This window comes from Podarcis vaucheri (genome assembly GCF_965113315.1).
Source record: "Podarcis vaucheri genome assembly, chromosome: 2".
In the NCBI taxonomy this organism is placed as follows: Eukaryota; Metazoa; Chordata; class Lepidosauria; order Squamata; family Lacertidae; genus Podarcis; species Podarcis vaucheri.
The window spans coordinates 87,993,413-88,021,179 of record NC_138760.1 but is presented as its reverse complement, the minus strand read 5'-3'; the positions used below and the strand labels follow the sequence as shown (position 1 = coordinate 88,021,179).

At 40.8% G+C, this 27,767-nt stretch overlaps 2 protein-coding genes and 1 long non-coding RNA gene across 17 annotated transcripts in view; 2 read left to right on the top strand and 1 right to left on the bottom strand.

Moving 5' to 3' along the window:
- The window catches only part of ARHGEF3 (Rho guanine nucleotide exchange factor 3), a 104,463-nt gene extending 99,082 nt beyond the window's left edge, over positions 1 to 5,381 (top strand). For 8 of the 9 annotated variants that reach the window (XM_082209887.1, XM_082209886.1, XM_082209892.1 and 5 more), the window contains 3 exons: positions 409 to 579; positions 1,338 to 1,524; positions 2,918 to 5,381. In XM_082209887.1, the coding sequence (XP_082066013.1) occupies positions 409 to 579; positions 1,338 to 1,524; positions 2,918 to 3,279 (720 nt within the window). In that variant the 3' untranslated portion in view covers positions 3,280 to 5,381. The remainder of the gene's footprint in view (positions 1 to 408; positions 580 to 1,337; positions 1,525 to 2,917) is intronic. The other variant, XM_082209894.1, reaches the window with a different exon arrangement.
- Positions 1 to 27,767, bottom strand: part of LOC309525531 — a 382,776-nt gene that overhangs the window by 4,852 nt on the left and 350,157 nt on the right. The gene's annotated exons all lie outside the window — the stretch shown is intronic.
- TASOR (transcription activation suppressor) overlaps positions 17,683 to 27,767 on the top strand; it is a 68,963-nt gene continuing 58,878 nt past the window's right edge. For 2 of the 7 annotated variants that reach the window (XR_014216001.1, XR_014216002.1), the window contains exons 1-4: positions 17,685 to 18,173; positions 22,638 to 22,783; positions 23,323 to 23,415; positions 25,499 to 25,571. Coding sequence is in view for 4 of the 7 variants with exons in the window: in XM_082209191.1 (XP_082065317.1) it covers positions 17,819 to 18,173; positions 22,638 to 22,783; positions 23,323 to 23,415; positions 25,499 to 25,571 (667 nt within the window). In the remaining 3 variants the exon portion in view is untranslated. Of the gene's footprint in view, positions 18,174 to 22,637; positions 22,784 to 23,322; positions 23,416 to 25,498; positions 25,572 to 27,767 lie in introns of all 7 variants that reach the window. The other 5 variants (XM_082209191.1, XR_014216003.1, XM_082209188.1 and 2 more) reach the window with 5 other exon arrangements.

Genomic DNA, 27,767 nt, shown 5'->3' with positions numbered 1-27,767 from the left:
TGTAACATGCAAAAAAGTAGCAGTTATCTAGGAATACAAAATACAAAGCCCTGCTGTATATATGTAAGCAGAAAGGAATGATGGGGATTTAAACTCTTTATTTAGATTAATTGAATAAAGCAGTTCTGTTTGCACGACAGATTTCCTCTCACATATATGTAGCATACGCCTGCTCACAGGACATAATGAAGATGTTCTTGCTTATAGAATTCCTGTACATGCATTGGAACCAGATTGATGCTTAAAATGGAAAAGCCATATTGAAGTATCAAACACTCACATGGCCTCTTTTTGCTCATTACAGAAGTCCATCCACCCATTTTGTTTTTCCAACTATAATATTAAGAAATGCTTTCAAAATTGGCTTGGCAATTTATGACTTATTTGTAACCATCCCCCCCTCCCCAGATTAATATTGTCCAAGGAATAGTGGCAGAAATCAACAAAAAGACTGGTGAATCTGAATGCCAGTATTACAAAGAGAGGCTAATCTATCTCGATGAAGGCCAAAAGGACTCCTTGATAGATGATTCACGTGTCGTGTGCTGTCATGGTGAACTAAAGAACAACCGGGGAGCGGTAAGGAATTAATTTTTAGGAAACACAAAATATTGTTTTACTTCTTTCTTAAGTACTGTTCTCTTTTATAATCAGTGAACTGCTTCTTTTTAAATGTTTCCTGCTTGGCAGGGGGTTGGACTCGATGGCCCTTGTGGTCTCTTCCAATTCTATGATTCTATGATTCTATGAAATGTAAAGTTGCAATGGTTTGCTTTTGGATGGCTGTCATGGGGAAATATTATCAAGTCTCAGAAGTAAGAAAGAGATTGTAACTGCTTTTAATTTAGGGTAAAAAAAAAGCAGGCTTAACAGGGGTTAGAATAAGGGTGGATAATAGAATAGTTCTTCCTCATTGTGGGTAAGAGAAAAACTGATCTTTATCTAATTTTAACACCACTGTAATATTTGTGCCATTACTGTGGAACACATTTTTCAGAGTGCTTGTAAGATGCCATCCTTGCACACTGTTGTTGTTGTTAGGCAAGATTTAAATATACTAGTACTTTCTTCCATCATGGAACTTAAGACAGCATATATCCAATTCCCTGGTGGGATTCCCATACAGTCAGTGGCCTAGACTGAAACTTCCTTACCTTCAGCAAGGTGGTTGCATTGTGTGCCTTCAGACCATGCCCTTGGACCATTTCCACCCATCTTTGGTAGTATTATTTAACTAGATGCTAGTTTCTTTTTTTAAAAAACCCCTAGAGAAGTGATAAGCAAATAATGTATGAGTGACAACTCACAATTAAATTTTTTTATTTTTTTTTGGTCAGAAATTGCATGTGTTTCTCTTCCAAGAAGTACTGGTAATTACTCGAGCTGTTACACAGAATGAACAACTCTGTTACCAATTGTATCGGCAACCCATCCCTGTGAAGGATCTTGTGCTAGAAGACTTGCAAGATGGAGAGGTGCGATTGGGTGGATCCATACGTGGTGCATTTAGCAACAATGAGAGAAGTAAGAATCCATTGTATTATATCTCTTTTATAAAATATTGAAATTTAGTCATGCACCACAGTACCCTTCCATTATCTTTTCTGGAAGTATAAGCCAGCATGTCTCATTCATATAAAAAAGGCAAACTAATTTTTCACTTTTAAAAAAAGAAGAAACAAAATTTTAAAAAAGTAGTATGTCAGCTTACAAAATCAAAACATGTCAGGAAAGACAAAAGATTCCTTCATGTTTTCTGTTGGATACTCTTGCAGGAGTTGATTTTAAATGATAATGCTAAGAACCTACTGCTCCAATCTGTTCTCACCAGTGGTGACAGACGTTGAGCTTTAAAATTTTAGTGGCTCCCTGTGCAACATCAGAATTTGGCGCCTTCCACCACTGCCACCTCTTGCCTTTTGTTGCTCGCCATTGCTGAAGTGTCCTCTGTGGCACCCTCTGTGCTCAGTGCCCAGTTTGGACAAACCTGTTGCACTTCCCTAAATCCGTCACCAGTGAGAGTTGGTGAAAGGGTTTATCAAGAGTAAATGGCTGCCATCACTATTGGAAGAAAGGACAGCCCCCCCATGACCTTGTCCAGCAGCACTGAATTAACGAGGACAGCACTGTGCATATTCCCAGATACTGACAAAATACTATGAAGAGCAGTGGCATGCTTCTCACAAATGTCATTCCCCTCTTTGTCATTCAGTGGTTGCTTGTACTTATAATCATTGCATCATCTGACTGGCTGTTGCTGATTGCCACAGATGGTTAGCATTGCTGAATTTTTGTGTGTGACTTTCGTTAGAATAAAATAAAATGGTGGGGAAAGAGGTCAATTCTGTAGTAAAACAAGCTGAAGAAAGCAGAAAACATGTTTTCTCTCAAGCGGGACTGCCCAGCTTATAAACCTTGTATAGTGGTCCACTCATGGGTTAAAACACTACAGTGGTACCTCTAGTTACAGACTCGATCTGTTCCAGGGTGCCGTTCACACCCCGAAAATTCTGTAACTAGAGCACTGCTTCTGCGCACGTGCATGGCATGATAGAGTGCTTCTGCGCATGTGCTGCAAAATCTGGAAATATACACTTCTGGGTTTGCTGCGTTCGCAAGCCAAAAAGATGCAACATGAACCTAATGCAACACGAAGTATGACTGTATTTCTCCTTTTGCTTCTGCTTCCATGGAATTTCTAAACTGTGTGGAAGAAATCATGTGGGAGACTTCATACATGGGTGGTGGGCTGCATTTCTCTTAGTGGGATCCAAGTTGTGCACTCTTCTGGTACATCATTAATGTGGAAATATGTCTATTAAAAACAACCACACACACACACACACACACACACACACACACACACTGTCCTCTTCCAAGAAGCATTGAATATACTAATGTGGCTCATTTATTTCAGTTAAAAACTTCTTTAGAGTCAGCTTCAGAAAGGGATCTCAAAGCCAGTCTCACTCACTGCAAGCAAATGACACCTTCAACAAACAGCAGTGGCTCAACTGTATCCGTCAAGCCAAAGAATCAGTCTCCTGCGCATCAAGCGAAATCCGGACACTTGATTCCGAAGACCCCTTACTAACATCATCGAGTACATCATCAAGTAGGAACAGAATACCCCGGCAGGAATCTAAGCTTGAGCAAATGGACCAATCAGACAGTGGGTCTGACTGTAGTATGGACATCAGTGAAATCAGCATTGACTGTGACCACATGGAGCAGACATACCCTTGGCAGACTGACAAAGAGATAGAAAGCAATGTCTGACAACAACTGCATAGTGGTCTTCTGTGTCTTACCTGTACAGTATTTGCATTCCACATATGGAACAAGAAGCACTTTTTAATATTTTTGTCACAATGTCAACTCAGTCTCTATTATATTTGTACCTTTAAACCATAGTACTGTAACTGCTGGTGTGCATAATTTGATATGGCAACTATAATCCTGTGATAATTCTGTAAACGTCTCTGTGGCTGAGAGAGGTTATTTGACCAATTATTTCCAATGTCTTGCTGGTAGATATGACCTCTAAGCTACTGTTTTTATGCATATTACATACCAAGAATCTCTGTTTTATAAAGTGCCCTATTTTGACCTCTCACAAGGCAACCACACACAAGGAGATGAACAAAGCATTTTAAAGCTATCACATCTAGAAATTGTTTGTGAATGATGTGTGTAGGTTTCAAAAAAGCTTGAAAGACTAAAACTAAGAGTCTCATTGATTGATAGGTGACTTTCATCATCTTAATTTAACAGTTATGGCCAGTGCAGAATATGTATTTTCTCAGTTCACAGATGCAAGCTAAAAGGTCATTTGAAAGTAAGTTGTGTGCCAGTACTGAATCTTCAGATGAAAATTCCAGTTTATATGATGGTGTTTTCTGATAATTGGATGGTAGTTTACCTACTGTCCCATTTAGAATAAAGCATTAAAAGAGTAAAGAATCTGAAACATCAAAATACTTCGTTTAAATTGCTGTGTTTTGTTTTATGTAGCCCTTTCTGTGTGCACAGCCAGACAGTTTGTATGCAAAATGGTGCTTCTAAAATATTAACATTTTAGCTGTATCTAATGTTATACTGCCCTCAGGATAGCCATTTTGTGATGTCTACAAAAATAAGCCTTTCTTCTGTCATCCCAGTATCCGCTGCCTGCTCTCTTATGTGTGATTCACAGATACAGACACTTCTATTAAAAGACCTGTATGGGGAACCTGTTCAGTGTCATCCTCAAGGCCAGAATTGAGAACAAAGCCCAGGTGGGCTCCCCAGACTTCTGTAAAAGGCTTACAGAAAGTTAGGACTGGGACTACACCACATGCTAATAAAAATGTTGATTTCTTATTGGCTCTGTTCAGAGAATTAACCTCCATGTTATTTGGGTGTGTTCTGGCTTAATTATGATTAAAGTAAGGGGTGACTAATTTTATAACTATGGTTTGCAATCATTTTTCTAATGCAACCCACCAAAGGAATTTTGCTTATTCAGGAGTCAGCTACAAACACACACACACACACACACACACACACTCTGCATATTTGTTTCTAAAGACATCCGCACACAGCATTCACTATTACTGCATCTCAAGAAACTCACACCTCAAAAAGTGTTTGACCCACTCTTTCAACCTATTGATCTGAAAATTACATTTGACTAGTTTGGCACCCTTGAAGTAGGTAAAATGTCAATAAAATTTGTACTTATGAATTAAACTCTATTTTCAAATGTAAGGTTGAACAGTACTGTAATGCTGAATTTGACCCTTTCTAAAGAAGGGTCCTGAAATTTGCAACCTAGTGCACTGAAATGTTCTCTGATACCACTATTTCCATTTTCTGCACAGTGAGGAGTCTAACTTCAGCACTGCAGAAGCATTGATATTGCCAAAATACATACTTGTTTACAGAAAAACTGTAAGAGTAAATAAGATGTCAATTTTAATTTGTAAATATGTTCTGCTGTGTTAGAGGAATCGTGCTGAGATAATCGATTAAAAAGCAGGTTAATACCTATATTTTTTCAAACAAAATTATGGTCAATTTTACTCTATAGAACATATTTCTGTATGTATAGGTTTTAAATATGGTTGTTTTCTATTTCAGGCTTGTAATTTATTTTAATTGCTTCATTTTGGAAGTTGAGTATTAGCCAATCTAGAGTAAGTGGAAGTATTTTTAAAAATAGAAGGAAGTAGAAAGTATATTAGGATGTGAACTACTGAAAGGACAAATACTTGCCAAAATGTTGGAGATACCGTGTAATGTCTTCATTTCAATAATTGATGTATTGATTAAATCTCTTTTTTTGCATAATAGCCTTACACTGTTCTCAAAGCATTTCAAATAAATTACACTGAACTGTCTATTTTTCAAATATATTGTTGCTTAATATGCAATGCTAGATAACCTCACTTTACAAACTTTCTGTGATTTCTGACATCTGTTTTCAGGAATATTTACATTCATTTATAGCTAAACTGAGGATACTTTTAGTAATCAAAACTAATATAACAAGTTACTAAGATGCAAATAAATTGAGTAGACTTTTTCAAACTATTTTTAAAAATATATATATAAGTTATCTGTATCAGATGTAATGTGAAAAGTTACCAGTAGAATGCAATGCATATTGTATTCCTATTAGAAATATTTTGTGCGGTATTCTTCATCTTTAGTTCACGGCAAGGTCTTGCTCTTTAATTAGATAGACCAGAAATACGGATTTTAAGACTTATGACAAACACCCTAAATGTGCTCCTCTGGATTAATTTATAACACTTTCCTTTTAGTTTTCAGTGTAGCAGCACAGCCTGGTTCCCGGACCGTTTTGGATCCCGGTGCAGTTTGAAAAATCTAAGAAAGTGCCATGGGGACCACTGAAGAAAAACTGGTGATTCCAAGAACCCCTCCCCCCAAAAAAACCACGTACCCCCCCAAAAAAAGGCTGAAAACTAGACAAAACCACAGGCAAATAACAACAAAAACCTGAAAAATTAAAATGGGTGGAGCAGGGTAACTTAGTGGGTGCCAAGGATGTACCTGAGATTGCTGTGGTGCCCATGGCCACCACATTAGTGATGCCATGAATAGCTTACATTTTTAAAAGTGCTTTTATTACAGTATCATATGCCCTATTTTTCGCCCTATATGAGGCAATTTTTCCCCTCCAAAAATGAAGGGGAAATGTGTGTGCGTCCTATGGGGCGAATGCAGACTTTCGCTGAAGCTATCCACAAGCCATGGGAGCCCGGCGCGAAGTCGCGCAGCTCTCCCACAGCTTGCAGAGAGCTGCCTGCATCTTGAAGCCTGGGGCGCGCTGAGCTCAGCGTGCCCCAGGCTTCGAGCTTCACGCAGCTCTCAGCAAGCCATGGGAGAGCTGCGCGACTTCGGGCAGATGTCCGCAAGCCTGGGGAGACCGGCGCGACTTCCCGCCGGGCTCCCTAGGCTTGCGGATAGCAGCCTGTTCTGGGGGCTGGGGTCGGGGGAAGCTAGGGGGAAAATAATTCCCCCCCCTTTATTTCCCCCCCAAAACTAGGTGCGCCCTGTGGGCCGGTGCGCCCTATGGGGCGAAAAATACGGTACATGCTGTTCAAAGCCTACAAAGAGAAATCTGTTAAAATACTAGGCCCCACCAACTTATAAAAGAGGGTATCAGAACTGTTTAAAGTGCTTTTTTGAGGGATGAGAACATCTGGGGGGGGGTATTTGGGGAATAATTCAGTTGAACTGGAATTTATTTGAGTGGAATCTGTGAAGGAACTTAACTTAACTCACCTTCCCTACAATGAGTGTTTGGTTGCATTAGGGAATGTGGAATCAACCAGCTAATTTAACAGCTTGGGGCTGAGACCACACCCTTGCCTTATATTGTTTGTGGTCTTGGTGAAGCCCCTTTATTCCATCTACTCCAGATAATGTGGACCTCATCGTACTCTCCAACATTTCTCCAATGAAAATAGGGATGTCTCATTCTATAACGATAATTTGACTATTTATACCCCACACATCTTATCGGGTTGCCCCAGCAGTCTAAACAGTTTACAACATATACAAAAGCATAATAAAACAATAAGCATTTAAAACAACTTCCCTATACAGGATTGCCTTCAGACAGCTTGGGGGTTGGATAACTCCATACCCTCCAACATTTCTCCAATGACAATTGGGACATTTTAAGGAAACGTGGGACTTTCTGGGATCAAATCAGAAACCGGGACGGCTTCTCTAAATCAGGGATGCCCCTGAAAAATAGGGACACTTGAAGGGTCTGCCTCATTGGAGAGAGAATACCACAGATGGGGAGCCACAATGGAAAATGCTCTTTCTCTTATTGCCACACTCCAAACCTCAGAGAAAGCCCCCTGAGAAGAACTCAAGGGTCCAGGTAGGTTCATATTGGGAGAGACGATCCAAAATATATTGGGCTCCTGAGCTGTAAAAGTTCTTATAGGTTAAATCCAACTAAGAATGTACCTTTTCTGATAGGGCCTGGACAATTAAGATATTCTGGACACCTGAACACAATCTCCTGCTTCAAGGGTAGAGTCCAAATCCTGGTAGATACATGCCTTGCAAATGTGTCACAGGGGCCTTATACAGTGGTAACTCGGATTAAGTACTTAATTCCTTCCAGAGGTCCGTTCTTAACCTGAAACTGTTCTTAACCTGAAACACCAATTTAGCTAATGGGGCCTCCTGCCACCGCGCCGCCAGAGCATGATTTCTGTTCTCATCCTGAAGCAAAGTTCTTAACCTGAGGTACTATTTCTGGGTTAGCCGAGTCTGTAACCTGAAGCGTATGCAACTTGAAGTGTATGTAACCCGAGGTACCACTGTATGGTCTATCCCCTCTCTAGGACCAGCATGTAATAAGGCACTGGCTACCTGGGACAAGTCTGCTTTACAGCAAACTAAGCACACAATTGCCTCCATCGCCATTGCTTAGGCTTGAACATCAGCACATAGCAATGTCTGATTGCATTCACTGCAAGTTTTTCCTCCACTTGTGCTCAAGCCATCTCCTTGCTTGCTTCCTTATTCTCAGCTCCAGGGTATAGCATTTATAGAAAAGTAGGGTATAAAAACAGTAATTAAATACCTTAAAGGGCACTTTGAAGCATAGCCTATACCTGAACCAGAAGGTGAAGAGCAAAAGTCTATGAAGACTTCATAAGCTAGGGCCTTAAATCACACATGCCAGGGCCCAAAGAACCATGGCACTAGTTTCATGAGCTGGAGGGGCATGGGACTGTTAAAACATTTTTTCCTTAAGCAGTAGCCACCTGTACACAATAGTAAACTCACTTGCAAACTTAGAGAACCTTTCACAAGCACTTTCTTCCATGGCATGGAGAATAGCTGTTAAAGTATGGGGTATAAGAATGGTGCTAGGAAAGTCTGTTGGCATAATAATAATAATAATAATAATAATAATAATAATAATAATTTATTTATATCCTGCCCTCCCCAGCCGAATCCGGGCTCAGAGCGGCTAACATCAAATCTGCAGATTAGGGTTGGGGACCTTAAATGCTCACCAGGCCCAACTGTTTGTGCTGAACTTATATGGGCATTGCCAGCCTCAGTAGCTGGCAAGATTTGAGCCACAGATCACAATTTAGATGATGTGGGGGTTTTTGTTAAAAGTAGCACAGTAGAGAACACAGTGATGTTGTTAGACTGTTGCTGCCATCTGCTGGGTAAAATGTAAGTGATCTCCGGTACAGTGATACCTCTGGTTACAAACTTACAGTGGTGCCTCAGGTTACATACGCTTCAGGTTACACACTCCGCTAACCCAGAAATAGTGCTTCAGGTTAAGAACTTTGCTTCAAGAGAAGAACAGAAATCGGGCTCCGGCGGCGCGGCGGCAGCAGGAGGCCCCATTAGCTAAAGTGGTGCTTCAGGTTAAGAACAGTTTCAGGTTAAGAACGGACCTCCGGAACGAATTAAATACTTAACCCGAGGTACCACTGTAATTCATTCCGGAGGTCCGTTCTTAACCTGAAACTATTCTTAACCTGAGGTACCACTTTAGCTAATGGGTCCTCCTACTGTGCTGCGCCGCCAGCACACAATTTCTGTTCTCATCCTGGGGCAAAATTCTTAACCCGAGGTACTACTTCCAGGTTAACGGAGTCTGTAACCCAATGTACCACTGTACTACAACTAAGCTTCATTAACATGTTACCCTGAATTTTTAATGGCACAAAACAAGCACAAAACTTTGCTATCAATCTGGAGGGGATCAAAAAATTCGGGTTACATATTAATGTAAACTAGTAGCTTATTCTACTACTGTTCAAATTGAGCTATGCACAATGATTAAAATCTAAAGAGCCATTTTACATCGATTTTCTACACCCCCCCCCCAGATATTTTACAGTGAAATATGTAACTAGGAAAAAGTAAAATGTAACTATGAAGAAAATGTTATTAGAATACATTGAAAAGCCTATCGTGTCCAACATTCTGTTCTCACAGTGGCCAGCCAGATGCCTATGAAAGTAGACACAAGCAGGACATGTGAAACCAACACGTGATCCCTATCAACTGGTATGCAGATGCATACTTTGTCTCATTTGGGAAGGTAAGCAGTTAGAAGACATACAATTTGTGACTAATAACCACGTACAGAGTAATCCATGGGAAAAATGCTAATCGCTTTTTTAAGCCACCCAAGTTGGTGACCATCACTGTATCTTGTGACTGTGAATATCGTAGTTAAACTATGTGCAGTGTGAAGAAGTATTTGCCCAGTGGGGTGGATGACATTCTTGTTAGGGATGACTTCCCCCTACTGGAGACAGGCAGGGTCAAAGTACTGTAGATAATAAGCTGTGGTTCTAAATGGACCAGCAAGCCACTTTGAGGGGAGAATGAAGAACTGAAGATGGTGTTAGAGCTGGACCCAGACTATCTGGACACTTTGAGTTACTGTTGGGGTTGACCCTTTTTAGCAAGCTAAGATATACAGTGGTACCTTTGGTTGTGAACGGGATCCGTTCTGGAGGCCCATTCGCAACATGAGCAGAACGCAACCCACGTCTGCGCATGTCGCGATTTGCCACTTCTGCGTGTGCGCGTGATGTCATTTTGCGCATCTGCGCATGCGCAAGTGGCAAAACCTAGAAGTAACCCTTTCTGGTCCTTCCGGGTCACCATGGGACGCAACCTGAAAACGCTCAACCTGAAGCAAACGTAACATGAGGTATGACTGTAATTATGTGTAAGAACCAACATATTTGTATATGCTGCTTTTCTTTTGTAAAATAAACTTTACAATTATTTTAAGCTGGTCCATTAGTGTCAGTTGATGGCTGGACTCCAGAAATGTAGGGTGGTAAGATTCCTGCTGAAAGGTACTGTGGCTACATTTTATACTGTCTTGCCACCACATGACCTTACAGTACTAACGAGATGAGCCCTATATCATATATCCCAGGCATATATTATGTACAGGGTATAATAATAACTGGGGCAACCCAATCAAATGTACAGGGTATCATAATCATCATCATCATCATCATCAGCAGCAGCAGCAGTAGCAGTAGCACCCTTATGTAGTTTGCCAATGTCTGGCAACTTGCAAGCTTCCAGACAAAAATAAAACCATTTATTTATGAAGCACTTGATCTTGATGATTATTACACCACGGAAAGTAATGCCAATTATGTGACAGCAAAAACAGTGGCGTAGCGTGGGGGGTGCAGGGGGGGCCGGCCGCACCGGGAGCAACATCTGGGGGTTAGGGTTGGGGGTGCAAATCCACGGGTTAGGGGGCACAAATTACTTGCCTTGCCCCGGGTGCTGACAACCCACGCTACGCCACTGCGCAAAAAAGGAGTATGCAGATGAGGAACGCAGAATATCTTATCCTCAATTTCCAGAAACAGAAGAGGGTTTAGCTGGGAGAGAAGCTGCATGGCAGTAAGCAGGTTCTGCACGCTTCATCTGCGGGTACCCTTTGCTTGACACCCCCTGCTTTCCAAGTGACTGGGACAGATCCAGCACATGGAACTGCTGGCATTATATCTACTTTAGTCCTCAGAGGTAATTTCTAGACTACCTTCCCAAGAAAGCTGGAGTCGAATTCTCATGGAGAAAGCTTAATTAGCCAAAACATAAATTGCCACAGTCCTAGATAATTGAACCACACTTTCTGTAATGAATATGTCTAGAGATGGTTTTTTATGTCGATTAGTGCTATAAACTCTGATTATCCTATTTAAGCATTATTGGCTCCCCTCAGATTTCTAACTAGTGAGTAATAATAATTATTAGCTTGTCTCTCAAAGCTGCAAAGCCAAATGATTTCTCTGCTGTAATATCATCTTCCTACTTACAGAAAAGGCAGACTAAAGCACATGGGAGTATATACAAGTAATCAGCAAGCAACAAATGGGTTGGAGGTGTATCTCTAATATTGTTCTATTTCCCATTTAATGTACTCACATTACTATAATTTAAATATTATGGTTCTTCATTTTGGATACATTCTGAACAACTAATGATGTGCAGATTTGGGTCTATACATGTACCGATGAGTTTGTTTTATAAATGTTTGATCAATTTCTTCCCTGCCCTGTTGATTTAAAATTGTTGCCATGCTACCACATCCACAAGATTAAATGTCATTTTAATTTAGAACCATTGCCATCTCCAGTTCAATTCTTGCAAATAGTAATGCAGGATGGAATCCACACCTGGCCTTTTCCTGGACACAACATTAAACCACAGTTTAAAATAAACTATGGTTTAATGTGGGCATTTGCTTCGCTGCTTCCCCACTCATATGTCAGGTGGGAGAAGAAAAAAGTCAGTGTCTGAATTATTGTGAAATAATAAGTCAGGCTTCTGGTTTGTTTCTCTACAGCCTACAAGCCAAAGCAAAAGTTGGTTTTGGGTTTACTACACATGATTTGATGGAAACAAATCAAGAGCCTGGGTTAATGTCACAGCAGCCCAAACTCTGGGTTGTTTTCTAACCATGTTTTGGAGTTTTGGTGGTGTGTGGGAAACACACTGGAAGACATATTGTACAGTGGTACCTCGGGTTAAGTACTTAATTCGTTCCGGAGGTCCGTTCTTAACCTGAAACCGTTCTTAACCTGAAGCACCACTTTAGCTAATGGGGCCTCCTGCTGCTGCCGCGCTGCCGGAGCACGATTTCTGTTCTCATCCTGAAGCAAAGTTCTTAACCTGAAGCACTATTTCTGGGTTAGCGGAGTGTGTAACCTGAAGTGTATGTAACCTGAAGCATATGTAACTTGAGGTACCACTGTATATCGAGGAGGCCTAGTGGCCTGTCACAATCGGTCCTCCATGCCACCCATATAAGGCCTTCACTGCTCTTTTGGGCAGCAGTTAGCTTATGTTTTTTGTTGAAGAGCTTAATTTTGCAAAATCGTGTACCTTGTTCACTTGCCCACTTACGTATCTACAAGAGATAGTGTATGGCTGTACCATCTTGGGAGGAACCCAGCCTAAACACCTGCAAGAGACAACAACTACATGAGAAGGATCCTATGATTAATGACCTTGGAGGCTTATTGTTGGCAGCTCTAGCCCCAATCACATGGTCCACCCCAGATATAGGCAATATTGTAAAATTTCACATTGTGCAACAGGCAATTAAGCCTATAAAAGCCCCCAGGGTTCAGACACAAGGGCACAGACCTGCAGGCCTTGTCACTTGGTGGCTACAGAGGGGTCCACCCCGCTTCTGTATTTTTGGAGCTCCCAGCAGCTGTACAGAGGTGTTGCTAGCCTGGTATGGTATATTCTTATGTATAATCTGCCTGCTGTCTAATAAATCCTAAGACTTCTCAACCACTTGTGTGTCTTCTGCTGTTTGTGAATCCCAGAAAAAGAACTCCCATGCCTTTGACAAGACAGGTGGTTCTCTTCACATCCATATGGGTAGGATCAGAACGGTGGCTACAAGGAGAGAGACTGAGCATGCTATGTTTTTGCTGGAGAAGTTTAAAAGACTGGAGGTATCCCTCCCAGAAACCCAAAAAGAAAAGGATGCATTCTTCAAGTAGAAAGCTAGGTCTTTATTGAAATACAAATACACATAGGAACAGCCTCAAAAATAAAACTTCCTGTTTTGCAGCAAACCTGGCAAGTCATCCTCTTGGATGCTTCGGCGCCCGAGGGGTTCCAGACGGAGAGTAATGGGGGGTAAGGGGCATGTCTCCCCATACCTTTTGAGGGTATTAAAAGGGCACAACCTGCGGTCATCCATTAATGTCTTTTTTTGGTTTGTGAGTGGGGCGCTGGGCTCAATGGCTCCGTCCAAGGACAGCCCGTGGTAAGCTGTGGAATACCTTTGAATTCAGACATAATTCACAAGTGGAAAGGCACCCCCTGAAAAGAACCTGAATTATGCTGCAGGATAAAATCATGTGTGGAAAGATAAAAAAAATTCCTTCCAGTAGCACCTTAAAGACCAACTAAGTTAGTTCTTGGTATGAGCTTTCGTGTGCATGCACACTTCTTCAGATACACTGACTTGTATGTATCTTGTGTGTATCTGAAGAAGTGTGCATGCACACGAAAGCTCATACCAAGAACTAACTTAGTTGGTCTTTAAGGTGCTACTGGAAGGAATTTTTTTTATTTTGACTATGGCAGACCAACACGGCTACCTATCTATGTGTGGAAAGGTTTGGAAAGAATGAAAGGTGCTAATTTCTGCTTTGCTTGAATGGTGGAAGGAGCGGAGGGGAAGCAATATTTTAAGTCATGTTTCCCCCCGGAATCTGTGTTATCTACCCTCCCCTAAGCAATGGAATGCAAAGTTTTCAGGAACAGCGAACTTTAAAGATACCTCTTCACAATGGATTTATTTTATAACTAAGGACTTTGCCTGAAGGAAGATGGAGAGTAACAAGCTTGAGGGACTTTTGACGGATTTTGACCACCCCTTGGAACTTCATATTGTTAAATAAAAATAGTAAAGAAGAAAAGATTGGTAAGAACTGGATTGACTGTATGTTAAGCACTCGGAAGAGAATAGTCTGTGGAGCTGGATGTAATGGAACTGAGGATTGGCAGGATGGACTGCAGGAAGATTTATTAGTTTAGGGGGGAGGAAGGAGAGGAGATATGGATTTTGTTGAGATTACACCAGCCCACCCCCATGAAGCTGGAAATAAGAACAGTGAAAGGGACGGGATGGACCACAGTGCACACAATCTTGAAGGCTTCTGAGACTTTCAGACAGAAAAGAATAGATATGGATTGTGTTTATTTATGAATAAGATGGTTGTATGTAAAACTGAGGATTAAATTTGGCAAAATGTGAAGGGTGGGAGATTGTAGTGTTTTTTGGGGGTATATTATATATTTTTACAAGAAATTCTAGGGGTTTAATTTTCACCCTCTGCATGCACCAGTGTGGCTGAGTTGTTGATTACAGGGGCCAGATGTCAGACAGCAATGTTCAAGGCAATGTTAGGGAGGAATGTGTGTATGTTGTCTGGGAGGAAGTAAGATTTCTTTTTCTTAGGCAAAGTGTTACTCAAGACGTATCAGAAGGAAATATTTGAAAATTGATGAACGACTATTATAGATAAAAGAGGATTTACTCTACTCAATTGTTTTGAGGATAGGTTTATAACAATGTATAAAAGCCATAGCAGAAATTGGTAATTGAAAAGGTGATGTGTAGGGAGAAGAGATGAATGTATTTTGAAACAATAGTTGGAAAAGTTATTTTAGTGGGAGCAGCAAGGGAGGGAGGAAAATAGAGGGGACATCTGGGGTGGGAAGTAAGCTTTTAAATTTGTATTGAATTTGCATTAATGTGGTGACAATCTGTTAAAAATAATGGAAAAGCAATAAAAATAATTGACAAATAAAGAAAAAAAAGGAGGCTGCAAAGAACCACATCCAAAGCAATGTTTCTTATACATTTCAAAGATGACATACATGATATTTAAACAACCAACAACTTTCCCATAAAAATTACAACCAATCAGACTAGCCCCCTGCTCTTTTGACTAGCCCACCCCAACCTTCTCATTATAATATGTGATCAGGCATTGCCATCCTTCAATGCCTGATTTAATTAATTTCTGATTATTCTGTTCTTTACTTGTCTACAACAAAAATCTATTCTTAATCAGCCATTATTAATATATAACCCTAAGTTAAATTCAACGATACTGCTCTGCCTAGCCAAACTCCTTTCATGTATTCTCAGTTGTTCATTCCTTCACATTAGAATACAAGATGTACTTGAAACATATTTTTTTTCTACTAGGGGGGTTGGTGAGAGTTTATACACGGATTGCTAAGCAACACTGCTAATATCATATGTGGAGCTTTAGCAAATAACAGAGAGAAAAGGGGAGATAGGAAATTCTCAATTCTTAGGTCTGCTAGTATAGAGTTTAGTCATCTTTAGGTGCTGGGAAGGTACAACATTCAAACCCATCACAGAACCGTTTCTGCTTCACATAAGATTGTGCAAATGGCCCAAGAAAATGATAACAATTAGTACAGCATCGCAGAACATGTGCAAAACTCTTTGGCAATGTCAACAGCATACCACAGATCTGGAAGCTGGGAGCTGATTTTCTATATGAGGTGCAGTGGTATTCAGGTAGGTCTGAATGTTGGCCTTTTCCTGTTACAAGAAGGTTTGCTAACCTGTGGCCTTTCAATTAGAATCATAGAATCATAGAGTTGGAAGAGACCACAAGGGCTATCAAGTCCAACCACCTGCCAAGCAGGAAACACCAGTTGCTGAATTCTAACTCCTATCATCCTGACCACTGACTATGCTGTAAAGGGCTGATAGGAATTGGAGGCCAGCAGGCTACTCTTCCTTGCCAAGCCTGTGAACCACTCTGAGACCTCTGGGTATAGGGCGGTATATAAATTCAATCAATCAATCAATCAATCAATCAATCAAGCCAACCTCCTTCCTTTCATCTCTGAACTGGTTCTGCGAAACAGTACAGCATAGTAACATGTGAATGCTATCCGAAAGCTGTCAGGTATCTCTGAAGATGAGCTTCTCATGAGTACAAATGCAGAGGACGGTTGAACTTTCCACCATATCCCATCAATTATGCTGGGTCAAACATACTTTTGCTGTATATCTTCTCAGGAGTCTGCAGTATAATTTGTGCATTTTTATAGTAGGGTATTCTGCTAGCAAATAAAACAAAACATTCCAAAGCAGGTTCATGTCACTCTACCCTGTTGCTCTTATCATTTTCTGTGTACAGTACATGTTTTCCTTTCTTCCCATGACATGTCATGATAGTGTCAGAAGAGCAGTCTCTCCCCCCCCCCTCTTTTCTGGCAGGGCTTTTGTACTTTTAGTAACTGAATGATATACAATTAAATCTATTGGAAACAACTTTTGGCTACAGTAGCTGCACTAACTCCTTTATCCAAGGCAGATAAGCAACGCAAGGGGAAGGTAGTTGTGTGGACATCAAACTGCAAGTTCATAGAAAGATATTTTCCTCTCTGAAGAGTTAGGGAATGAGATCCCACAGAGACCCATACTATTGCTGTTTCTTCTTGATTTAGGTCTTGCATGATAACCTGTTCAATTATGTTTTGATTGTCCAGAGGTGTAGGCACAATCTAATCCCTTTAAAATCTCGAGCTGATTTGGATAAAGTTACACAAAGCTTCACTGGGGTAAAAAGTGCAAGGGACTTCATAAAAGTAAACTTAGAACTCCTGCCTTCAACCATCCGGCCTAACTGTTGGTTTGGGGCCAGGAGAGGTGCGGAGGGAGCAGTGGAATTATAATTACATTTAGGCATTTTGTGAACTAGAAATCCAGTAAGTGGAAATGAACAAAAAATGCACTCTGAATGTTTTGTTAAGATATGTAGTATCTAAAAGCCCCCTGGGACAGGGGATTAGAGCTCAAAACATAAAAATAAAGCAAAAAAATAAAAAGGGAGGCATAGTCTAAAAGCCTGAGGACAACTACTTTGAGATATTTTGTATGCAATGCAGATCTTTCTGAGCATTTTAATAAGTTTTACGTTTGTAGCAACTTGCTTGAAGAGAAAACATGTTTTACCCTAGCTAGGGAGCTGAACCAGCAGAGCAAGAGCACATCCCTTGTGTTTCCTTTTCCCTTCTGCAGGAAAAGGGCTGTGTGGAAGGAAAAACCGAAATGCCACCAACATTTCCTGTTCTTGATAATAAGCACAGAAAAGCAAAACTTCATTGAAAGATGCTTCATATCCGACAGTAGTGGGCAAGACGGCGGGTGTCCTTCAGGTCCCGTCCTGTGCAGGATAACGAGGAAGACAACTTTGTGCGCGGGTAGTCTTGCTTTTAAAAGCATGGAGCCCCTGAAAAGGCGCCGTTCTTCCTCACCAAGGAAGGCCGGGCCACTATATTCCAGCTAGTAAGAGGAGGGAAAGGGAAGAAACTGAATACATGTTTTTGCTTGTGCACCGTACAGAATGTAACGCTGAGGCAAGGGCGCCTCGAAAGAGGCCTGAGCGCTCCAACTCAACACACTCCTCGAGACCTTTCGGGCCATTTTCGCAGCAAGCCCAGAGGCGGGCCTTCGCGCATTTATAAGCGGCGGCGCTGTGCACCGGTTGGCTGCAAGTGAAGGGGAACAAGCTCCTCCTCTTTCCTGACGCCCCACCGCCATGTTAGAACGAAGGGGAGGGAGAGAGGAAGGAGGAGCGTCTGTGCTTTGTATGGGAGGGGGCGGCGGCAGAGTCGTGCATGGCTTTGAGGAAGGGGCGGCTCATTGGCGGGACAAAGATCGCCAGCGCGGTGTAGCGGTGCGGGCGGCTTCATGGCGGAGGCCGCGGCCATGAGCGGCCGCGGCGAGCGAGTGCCAGAACAGCCTCAGCGGGCGGAGAACAGCAGCGGCCTCTCCGGCGGGGAGAACCGAGCTGCAGCCGCCGACGCGGAGAACTCCACACAAAATGGCGGCCGCCCTGAGAGGAGCAGGAGCGACGAGGAGCCGCCGTTCGGGGCCGCCGGCGAGGGCAGGGGATCCCCGCGCGGGGACCACCGCAAGGGCAGCGGCCCCGAGGCCCCCGAGCAGCAGCAGCCTCAGTATAGCGACGGGCTCCCCAGAGCCTCCGAAGACAACATGCCCCTTAAGAAAAACTTTCAGATCCCCAGGAAGAGCAAAGAAAAGAAAGGTGGTTCCCTCGCATCGCATCCCTCCCCCCCAACCCTCCCTCCCTCCAGCCCCAATTCCTCCCTTCTCCCGCTTCTCGCTCCACGTAGCCACATTCGCGACACAGCTGAATGCGAGGAGCCTCTCGCAGCCGCGCTTAAGGTGGTTGGCACGGTTAAGAGAACCTTATTCTCCCCTTCCGAAGGTGGGGGGTGGGGTGGGGAGAGAGAGAGAGAGGCGCGTTTGGAAAACAAATACCCCCCCCAAAAAAAAAAAACCTCAACTCGTTTTGTTTTGAGATGGCCGCTTTAGAAGAGGCTGGATACGGGCGTGGTGGTTTGTTTTGGCCGAAGGGGGGGGGTGGGGGCATCATCCGCGCCAGCTCGCAGAGAAGATGGTTCTCTGGAAGGGCGCGCGGGAAAATGGCTCGCCGACTTTGCGCGCTCTGCAGCAGAGGAGAGAGGAGCATCATCCCTCCTGCAGGGTAGGCTCGCTGGGGGGCGCTTACTTCGGCGAAGTTCTCTTTTTCCGCCCCTGATGAAAGCCGTCTATACCGCCCCCGCGTTGTAGGAGGGAAGCGGATGCGAGCATGTCGTGCCCTGGCGAGGAAGCGCTATTGCTGCTGCGCTAGTCCCTTTGGTTCGACTGATCTTCTGTATACAGTATGCAGCATCTTAACGTTTGCCTTTTGTGGCAAAAATGCTTCCTTCTTGTTTCTCTTCACCTAGCTTTTCCTTAATGAACCTCCTTTGGATCATTTCCTTCAAAAATGCTCTCATTCCTTTAATCTTTAATCTTTTTCAAGAGGCTGCCACTAGTGTACTTCACACTTTCCATCCTTCAAGAAGAGTTTAATTTGAGCAATGCAAACATAAAACGTATTTTGTAACAAGAAGGTCAAGGTAGGTTGGTTTGGCCCCTTCCTGAAGGTTACAGCTATAGTCTGCAGTTGAAGAAGACTCAAGCGTCCTGGAAGGTTGAAGAACTTTCCTAATTATTTGATGGCACATGGCCTAGGTTTGTCTAAACTTGTGATCAAAAGAATACTAAATAGACCCAAGACAATGAACAGTGTCCGATGTTCTTATGAGCATTTCTAGGATACAGTGTGAACCAAAAATGTTAAGTTAGAAGAGATGCAACTGCTGCCAAAGTATCTGGTTCTAGGCCATGTCTGTTGCATGTACGTTTTTAATAGAATGTAAAGTGATACATTAACCACTAGGTTCCTAAAGATAGCTTTAACATGGCAACATAAGTGTGATGGACTCACGTGCCCTTGCACTGCATTGCACACTGTTGCGGGTGGTATATATGGTTCTTCTCACCATTTTACCCTCACAGCAACCCTGTGAAGTAGGTTAGGTTGAGGCAGTGAATGGCCTATGGTCACCTAGTGAACTTCATAGCTCAGTGGAAATTTGAACTTTGGCCTCTGTGGTCCTACACTGACTCCATGCCTCGCAATGGTAAATTCTGTCTAAATTTACTCATGAACTTGCTGCTCATTTTGGAACTTCCTAGTGCAGTTGCAATTCTTAAGGAGCCGCTTGCAAATCATTCCAATTGTTTTGCGTTGCTCCAGTAATTCTGAATGATCTCTTGAGCACTCTTATGCTCTTCTGTCCATGATACCTGAATGGTTACTGTGTATAAGGTGCAGTTATTTCAGTCCTGAAAATGTGTGAACACAATATTGATATACCTACTGGAAGCCAAGATGTTCCACAAACTTAATTAAGATAGAATTTTAAAATCTTAATTTAACCTGAAAAATAGAAGAAATTCCTGCTCTGGGTGTCGTCTTAGACAGCAGCATAGGCTTAATAAACAGTAGGTGGAACATGATATCGTGGGAACCATACTGTCCAGAGAATTGTGGAAAACATTTGACTCAAAAAGAGCAAAGCAATGAAGGAACTAATAGAAGGATTATGTAATTAGCCTTTTCCCGAGATTATTTGTGGCGAGTCATAATTCCATGGAGACTTTCTTACCACTAATTGAAAGAGATCTCCCCGCCTTGAGGAATGAACTAGAGAGCAGACCATGAAAGAGTTGAAATATGAGGGCCTTCTTAATCTGAAAGTTGACACATTAGATCATTTTAACATAATTACCCTTTACCAAGTTTCAGAAGTGCTATCTCAAATTTCTTGGTCAAATCTGAGGTTGAGATCTTCCAGTACTTGGTACTTAAAACTATTTCCTCCCCCCCCCCCCAATTTGAGTTTGGAATTCTTGTAGCAGTTCTATGCTGTCTACTTTAAGGAAATCAAATTATCAATACACTTCTAGCAGTATTCTACGTACAGGAAGGATTTGTCAAGAGGTTGCAGCAATTGTTTGGAATTCTATTTTGTTCTAGGTTTGGGAACTAGCTTAACAATACTGTCTTTCTGTGAAGGAAATACAAAGGTTTGAATAGTATTATCATACCTTACAGATGAAATAAAACTATTGGTCTCAGTATAGAAACTACTGAAGCAAAAGTCTATTCGTCCCATAGCACAGTGATGGAGCACTTTGCTTTGTATGCAGAAAGTTCCAGGTTCAATTTACAAGTTGTTGTATTTTGGGCAGGGGGTGGGTCAGGTAGCTTTGAGGCACAGCAGTTCTGCTAGTCAATAGCAGATGATACTGGGTTAGATGAACAAAGAGCTTGACTTGGAATAAGGAAGCTTCTTATGTACTAATAGGGTTCATATGGCCGACTGGAATACAAGCAAGGTTCTTGCATAAAATATAGGTGAACTGAAAAGTAGCAGAGTCCTGATGGAATCCAGGAGAATTCTATATTTGCTATTCAGGTCCTATTCTTTCTGCTTGGTTGTAGTCTGCATTTCTTGAGACCTGGTCTGTAATTCCTGGTTTGTGTGTTGTCTTTTTGGTTCATACGGCACGTTATTTTCTGTATTCATTCATATAGAGCAAAACCATATAAAAAGTCACTGAGCTCCATTACATTGCTATTGTGCCTTTCTTCCCTTTGTAAAGAGTCAGTTCCAGTGAAGATTGAAATTTTTTTTTTTTTAAAAAAATGACTCTGGTTTTAAATAAAAGCCAGCACATCACTTTCTGCTACAAGTTCCTAATGGGTTGCAGCCAACAAGGCATCCAAACTGTGGTAAGGCTTCTGCTAGCGGAATTGTCAAGAAAGCCATTTTTGTCATTTCCCTGTTCAGCAATCCTGTACTCCACGCCCCCCAAATAACAATCATGTGGCACTTTTCTCCTCCACGTCCTTTTTATTGCTCCACCACACTCAGTTAAGCCAAAGTTTGGTTTAGATCATTCAAACTGGGACTCATGGTTATGTTCTCTGCTTATTAAGTACAGGCTGTAGGCAAAAACAAACATTGGCTACAATTTGATGTTGGTGAGGAGATAGCTTAACTACAAGCCCTGGTTAACTCAGTACTGTGCATGGTGAACCAAAATGAATCAGGCCAGTGGTCCATCTAATCCAACATCCTGTTCTCACAGTGACCAACCAGATACCTGTGGAAAACCCACAAGCAGGACATGAGTGCGGGTTCTTCCAAGTGCCCACCTGTAAATCCCATGGGCAGATGTTTGGGACTACAATTCCCATCATCCCTAGCTAACAGGACCAGTGGTCAGGATGATGGGAATTGTAGTCTCAAAACATCTGGAATAGAGACTCCTGAGCAAAAAAATGTGTGCCTTTAATTCAGGTATCTTCTCACACTGTTCTAAATTTTCTTAAGAAATAGTGGTTGGAAGACTAAAAGATCCTTAATTTATAAGTTCTCAGCTTTCAGTCTTTTCCTCCCCAGCCCTTGGAAGAATAATATGGATTGGAGTATGGAGGGGTACTGGAAAAGGAGGCAAATGCTGAAAATTGGGTAGAGGTTTTTCATGCTACAGGTTTATCACTGAATGTAAAACTTCTACTATAGTTAATGCATTCTACTTATGAAATGTTAAGTATTCTGTAAGTGGTCTTTCAAGAAAAGCTGTAGGCAATGCAAACTACCCATTTAGACCTGGAAAAATGGAACTTCTAAAAAATTGAGCAATTAAAATTTCTTATTAAATTTGCAGCTTTATCCTGTGCAAAAGAAAAAGGAATTTGTTTGATTTTATCTCTGCCCTGTGCTCTAATGCTTTTCTGTACCTTTAAAGACTCTGACAGAGAATTGTCCACTCTTAGATGTGCATGGTTTCATAAAATGAACTACAGCCAACTCCTGGTTTGGGCATGTCTGAATGACACGCAGTCACACACATGTGCATGGTGCCAAATCTGGAAGTAGTCCCAAAACATCATAAAGATGTCATGAAAAGGGGTGGGTCTGGGTGGGCTTATGCGTGCTTTGCTGACACATGCAGGGATCTGGAACAGAGCCCCCTTGCAAAATGAGGATTGCCTGCAGTAACACAGTAGCATTTAATTGCAAGACACACGGGATTTAATAGCAAGACACACAGATTTTGAGATACTTGTTTTCTTTCTCCGTAGCTCTTTTTCAGCCAGTAACAGCAGGATCTCGTGAATTTCAAGAGATTGTGAACATTTTGCATTCATCATATATGGAAAACCATTCAAAGGACAATTTCACCTACAAAAAAGCCAGTTTGGTTCATAGTGAACTGTTGGAAAAGGAGGTGAGTACCCAATATTCACACATGAAATAGTACCTGAAGTACACAAAAACATGTTCGTATTAATACGAACAAAACTCAGTTAAGTTGCAAAGAAGTTTTTGTGGGAGGCAGGGACGAAGAAGGGGTGAGACATATTTAATTTATTTATGATCCTGCCTTTTGACTTTTAAAAGAGTTCCAAAGCGGTTTACATTGATGAAACGTACAAATTTATATTAGAATATATAACTGTTGCATGAGTGGCTTTGCGCTCATGCAGTCTTTGGATCCAAGCTGTTTTCTTTACACTTGTGAACCTTAATGTCTGTTACATCTGTGGTTTCCTACTGTATTTTGCACAGCTCCTTGTCATTCTACCATGTATAAATAAACAATTTATATATAAACTGCATTCAGTATTTATTTCACATTTTGACTTTTCTGTTTACTTTGTTTACCTTTCTGTAGAATTCAGATTTTTGAAATCATAGATCATACAAAGTCATTAAATTATAATGTATGCTAGTTTCTGTTGCTATTAGAATTTTGTCTTTTGAAAGTTCATAGAGAAACGAAGAGAATTGAAGCAGGATGGCAGATCGGAAAAAGAGCTAGAGGAAACATTTGCATTTCTAAAGGTTGACCGTGACATGGTAAGAATTTTTATTTCTTTTAAATAACTATTGAAGCATAATGATGCTGAAGGAGACAGAGTGTGCAACTATCCTAATAATGCAAGGATGTCTGCTTGCTCAATGGAACTTCTCCTCTTTTCTCTCCCTGCACGTGCCCTGTCTCCTGGCAAGGATATGTTTTGGGGGTTTGGAGAATCCCCAGAACAGGACTGAGGCTGTGTGCGGTGGGAGGAAAAGAAGGGGAAATTCCATAGTCTGACAGGGAGACTTACTTGGATACAACCCATATTTTGTGGGGAAAACCTTCCAGCTGACGCTATTATGCTTCTGTTGAATTGTGAAATGCACATAATGGACTGCCTAGATTTAGGTTCTAGATTGAATACCCTTGAGAAGTCATGCTGCTGATTGTCTCCCAGCAATTGACTGCACAACCAATTGAACAGTATGGTAGAAGGTTATTTTTGGTTTACTTCATAGTAGGAAAATGTGCTACTAGAAATAGTTGGCTAGTGTGCTGTGCAGAGTGAGTATGCTAAACCTGAGTATTTGAAAGCTGTGCTTGGCTATGAATTAAATGATGGTTATGCAGTGGAAATTACCATTTTAGAGAGGGTGGAATGTGTATAGTTCAGATTAATACATTAGAGCAAAAGATGATAGTATGATATTTGGTGGAGTGATTGAATGATAAAGTCCTTCCAAGTAAAGTGGTGTGTATGCATTTCTGTGTGTGTGTTTACATATAGAGAGAGTGAAATTACTGTTATTGCTATTATTTATTACATTGGCATACCACCCTATACCTGCAGGCTTCTGGTCAGTTCACAAGATAGAATCACAATATTAAAAACAAAAATAATAAAATCTGAAACAAAAATGACCCCATAATCTTTCCTTCTCTGACATATTTTAAAAGGCCATTGGATGTCAGTCAACCAAAGGCATGGTTAAAGAGGAACATTTTTGCCTGGTGCCTAAAGGTGTATAATGATTGTAAATATCTCGATTGATTCATCAAAATGTTCATTTCCATCTTATGACAATTTTGGTAGGACAAAAAATAGTGAGAGTGAAGCTTGTTAATAACATGAGTATTGATGGCACAGAAATGGATGAGCAGTTCTCCACCTGTGGCAAGAGTGGCTGGAAGGTTGCAGAAATGATTAAACTCACAAAAAATTGTACAAGAAAGAGAAGCCTAACAAAATATAAGAGAGTTTCTGAAATAATTGGGTCTAGTGATTTTATGAATTTTTTTAATGACATTGACAAATATAGAAATGTTCCACTGTGGAGAATAATATAATATTTTTCTAACAACACTAAAAAATTTAAAAATGTATTTATATAATATTCTTCTATGATGTGGAATTTATATTAAACTTTAGTGCTTTGATACAATAATTGTCAGGTAATTAGGCAGGTAACATTTTGGAAATATGTGTATGTTACAAATAGTGGGTGGAGGTATAAATATATAATTAAAGAGGTATAGTTATATATGGTTTAAAGTTGTCTGCTTTTTCTTCTAAATATTTTAGTTATACAACAGGTTTTTGCTGTGGAAACTATATTGTTGGCTACTAATTAAATTGACCTGGATACCACTTTTAAAACTGTGTTGTTATTAACAACCTCTGTTGTTTTAGTATGTTAAAGATCTGCCTGCTATCATCAGAGTCCAAAAATGTGGTTCCTAGAGTTTGAGTCTTACCGCTTTACTGACCTTTGAAATACAGCATGAGATCAGGCACAATCCTCTGCTCCCCTCTCCATGTCCAAGTTTGGATCTAGGGTGAGGGATTCTATGCAAGATGAAGACAAATCCCACTCCTATCTTAGAGCAGGATGAGGGCTGTTTGTTATGCACTTCGCATTCAACAGGTTGTCAGCAAACAGTGAAAGCCTTTGCTCACAGAGCATTTGGAATGTTTGTGAACATTAGGTGCCATTGCACAAGCTTATCTAATCAGTGTCAGAAGCATCACCATCAAAATGCACAGTGTAAGATTAGCATTTAACTGAAGTTTGAACAATATTGTTGATATTTATTGCCATGTCCGTGTTCTAATATTGCTAAATAAATGCTTACTTTTAGGTGCAAAACATATGTGAAAATGGCTTGCAGGTGGGCCATTCCAAGATAACAGTTCTTGGCAACCCTTCCCTAGGTAAATAGCATTTTTCATTTTCATGGAATTTATGCCTTAAAGAATAGAAGAGAGATTCAGATGAGTGTTGATTCATGGGTCAGGAGTCAACTAAGTTGTTTACAAGGAATGAGATCTACCTGTGCAACAAAGTCCCACATGCTCCTTGTACCCTCTAAATCTGTTCTTGAGTATGAAGAGAATCCCTAGAACAGGGCGAAGGGGCGCATGAGGAGAAGAAGGGAAAGTTTTGATTCAAGCAGACCTCAATCTGTACACACATACCCTACTTAGCTCTACAGTGGTGCCTCGCAAGACGAAAAGAATCCGTTCTGTGATTCTCTTCGTCTAGCGGTTTTTTTCGTCTTGCAAAGCAAGCCCATTGTCGGATTAGCGCTTTTAGCGGCTTATCTGCTGATCGGATCAGCTGATAAGCGGCTTAGCGCCTTAGAAAAAAGGGGGGGGGGAGGAAAAAAACCAGCAGGAACTTGCAAGACATTGTCGTCTTGTGAAGCAAGCCCATAGGAAATTCGTTTTGCGAAGCACCTCCAAAACGGAAAACTCTTTCGTCTAGCGAGTTTTCCGTCTTGCGAGGCATTCGTCTTGCGGGGCACCACTGTATGTTGAATCCACCCATAATTTCCAACCAGTATGTGAAGTCCAGCTTCAACTATGCTGCACTCTGGCACACTGTTTTGGAGTGTCCTCCAGTCCTTCAGGAAGTACAGTGGACTGAAGGAATGGGCAAAAATAGTTTCCTGCTTTGATGAGTGGGGACAGCTCATATGTAGAGATTGGCACTTGGGAACTCTAGATCCAAGCCAGTATCTCAATATAAATATAAGGGTCATTCCACATCGAATCTACGCAAAAAACAAAGAGTTTTGTCACCCACTATCTCAGATTTTGATGAAACTTGCTGTACACCCTTCCCTTCTGGTTGAAAGAAACCCCCTTAATTTTTTTCTCTCTATCTCAAACGGTTTTAATTTTATAGCACTTCAAAGTTTCATTAAATCTGCGTTGTCTGTCCCTCTTGAGACCCTCGGCACATGATGCCCTTGTGTACATTTTGTTTTTTCTCTCCATAACCAATGATCAGATTCCTTTGAAATTTTACACAGAACTCAATAAAATGATGAGGTTTTCAGAAAAAAATACACCAGCACTCAAAATATTTCATAAATTTTTTTATAAATTTTTTTTGGTGGAAAAACTAGGTTTAGAAAACCTGAATTTACAGTGTGTGGTCATGATGTAAACAAATGTTTTTGATGTTGAAAATTATTGCAAAGACATGCTCTTTCTCAACAAAGAATGCAATTTATGTTTTTTTTATTCCTTGTAAAGAAAATTTTACGTTTTACTGGGCAGCCATTTTGTATAACTTTCCTACAATCCATAGCTGTAATAGAGAAAAATTAATGAAACAACCATTTTAAAATGTCTAACATTTTAAATATTTCTGAAATGAATAATTATTTTTTAAATTAAGCCTAATTTTATGTACTCATATTTGTATATAATACTCAATTTTTAATCTTATGGTATATTTTTCTTGCTAGGTCTTATTTCCTTACATGTCAGGATTTAATGTTCTACTGACTGTAAATTCTTTTTTTTATTCCTGATAGCCAATTTTCATAACTTCAAATTCAAATATCCTAAAATTAAAACAAGTCTGCACCTTCGAAAAAACCTATAATAACCAATATTATTTTAATTTTTAAGATTTACAACTTTGTTTCATTAATTTTTTTCTGTTACCGCTATGGATTGTAAAATCCTTAGACCTCGCCCTTGTCAATCACCCCTAGAGGTTGCCCCAATCTCTTTTAAAGAAGGGGGGCAGGTACATCACAAGGCTACTTCCTCTCTCACCTGGCTGCTGTTCGTTATGCTAGAGCTGGTGTGGCCACCTTTTGGCAACATGACAACAACATTACATTTCTATGTATATAAGAAGATATAATTTTAAAACTCTTGTTGGGCTTCTAAAATATAAAGATTACTTTTTGGTTATCCTTGTGTTTGCTGTAACAATAGACCACACAGAATTCTCAATAGTTTTTAAGGTTATGTATCATCAGAGATGGTTAAATATTTGCACTTCTGTTTGATGTGCATTAGTTTTGTCCTTTCAGATAGAAATGGTTTCAGTAGTTTAATGGAAAGTTAAAATAAGATCTGGAAAAATACATTTTATAGTAATAGGCA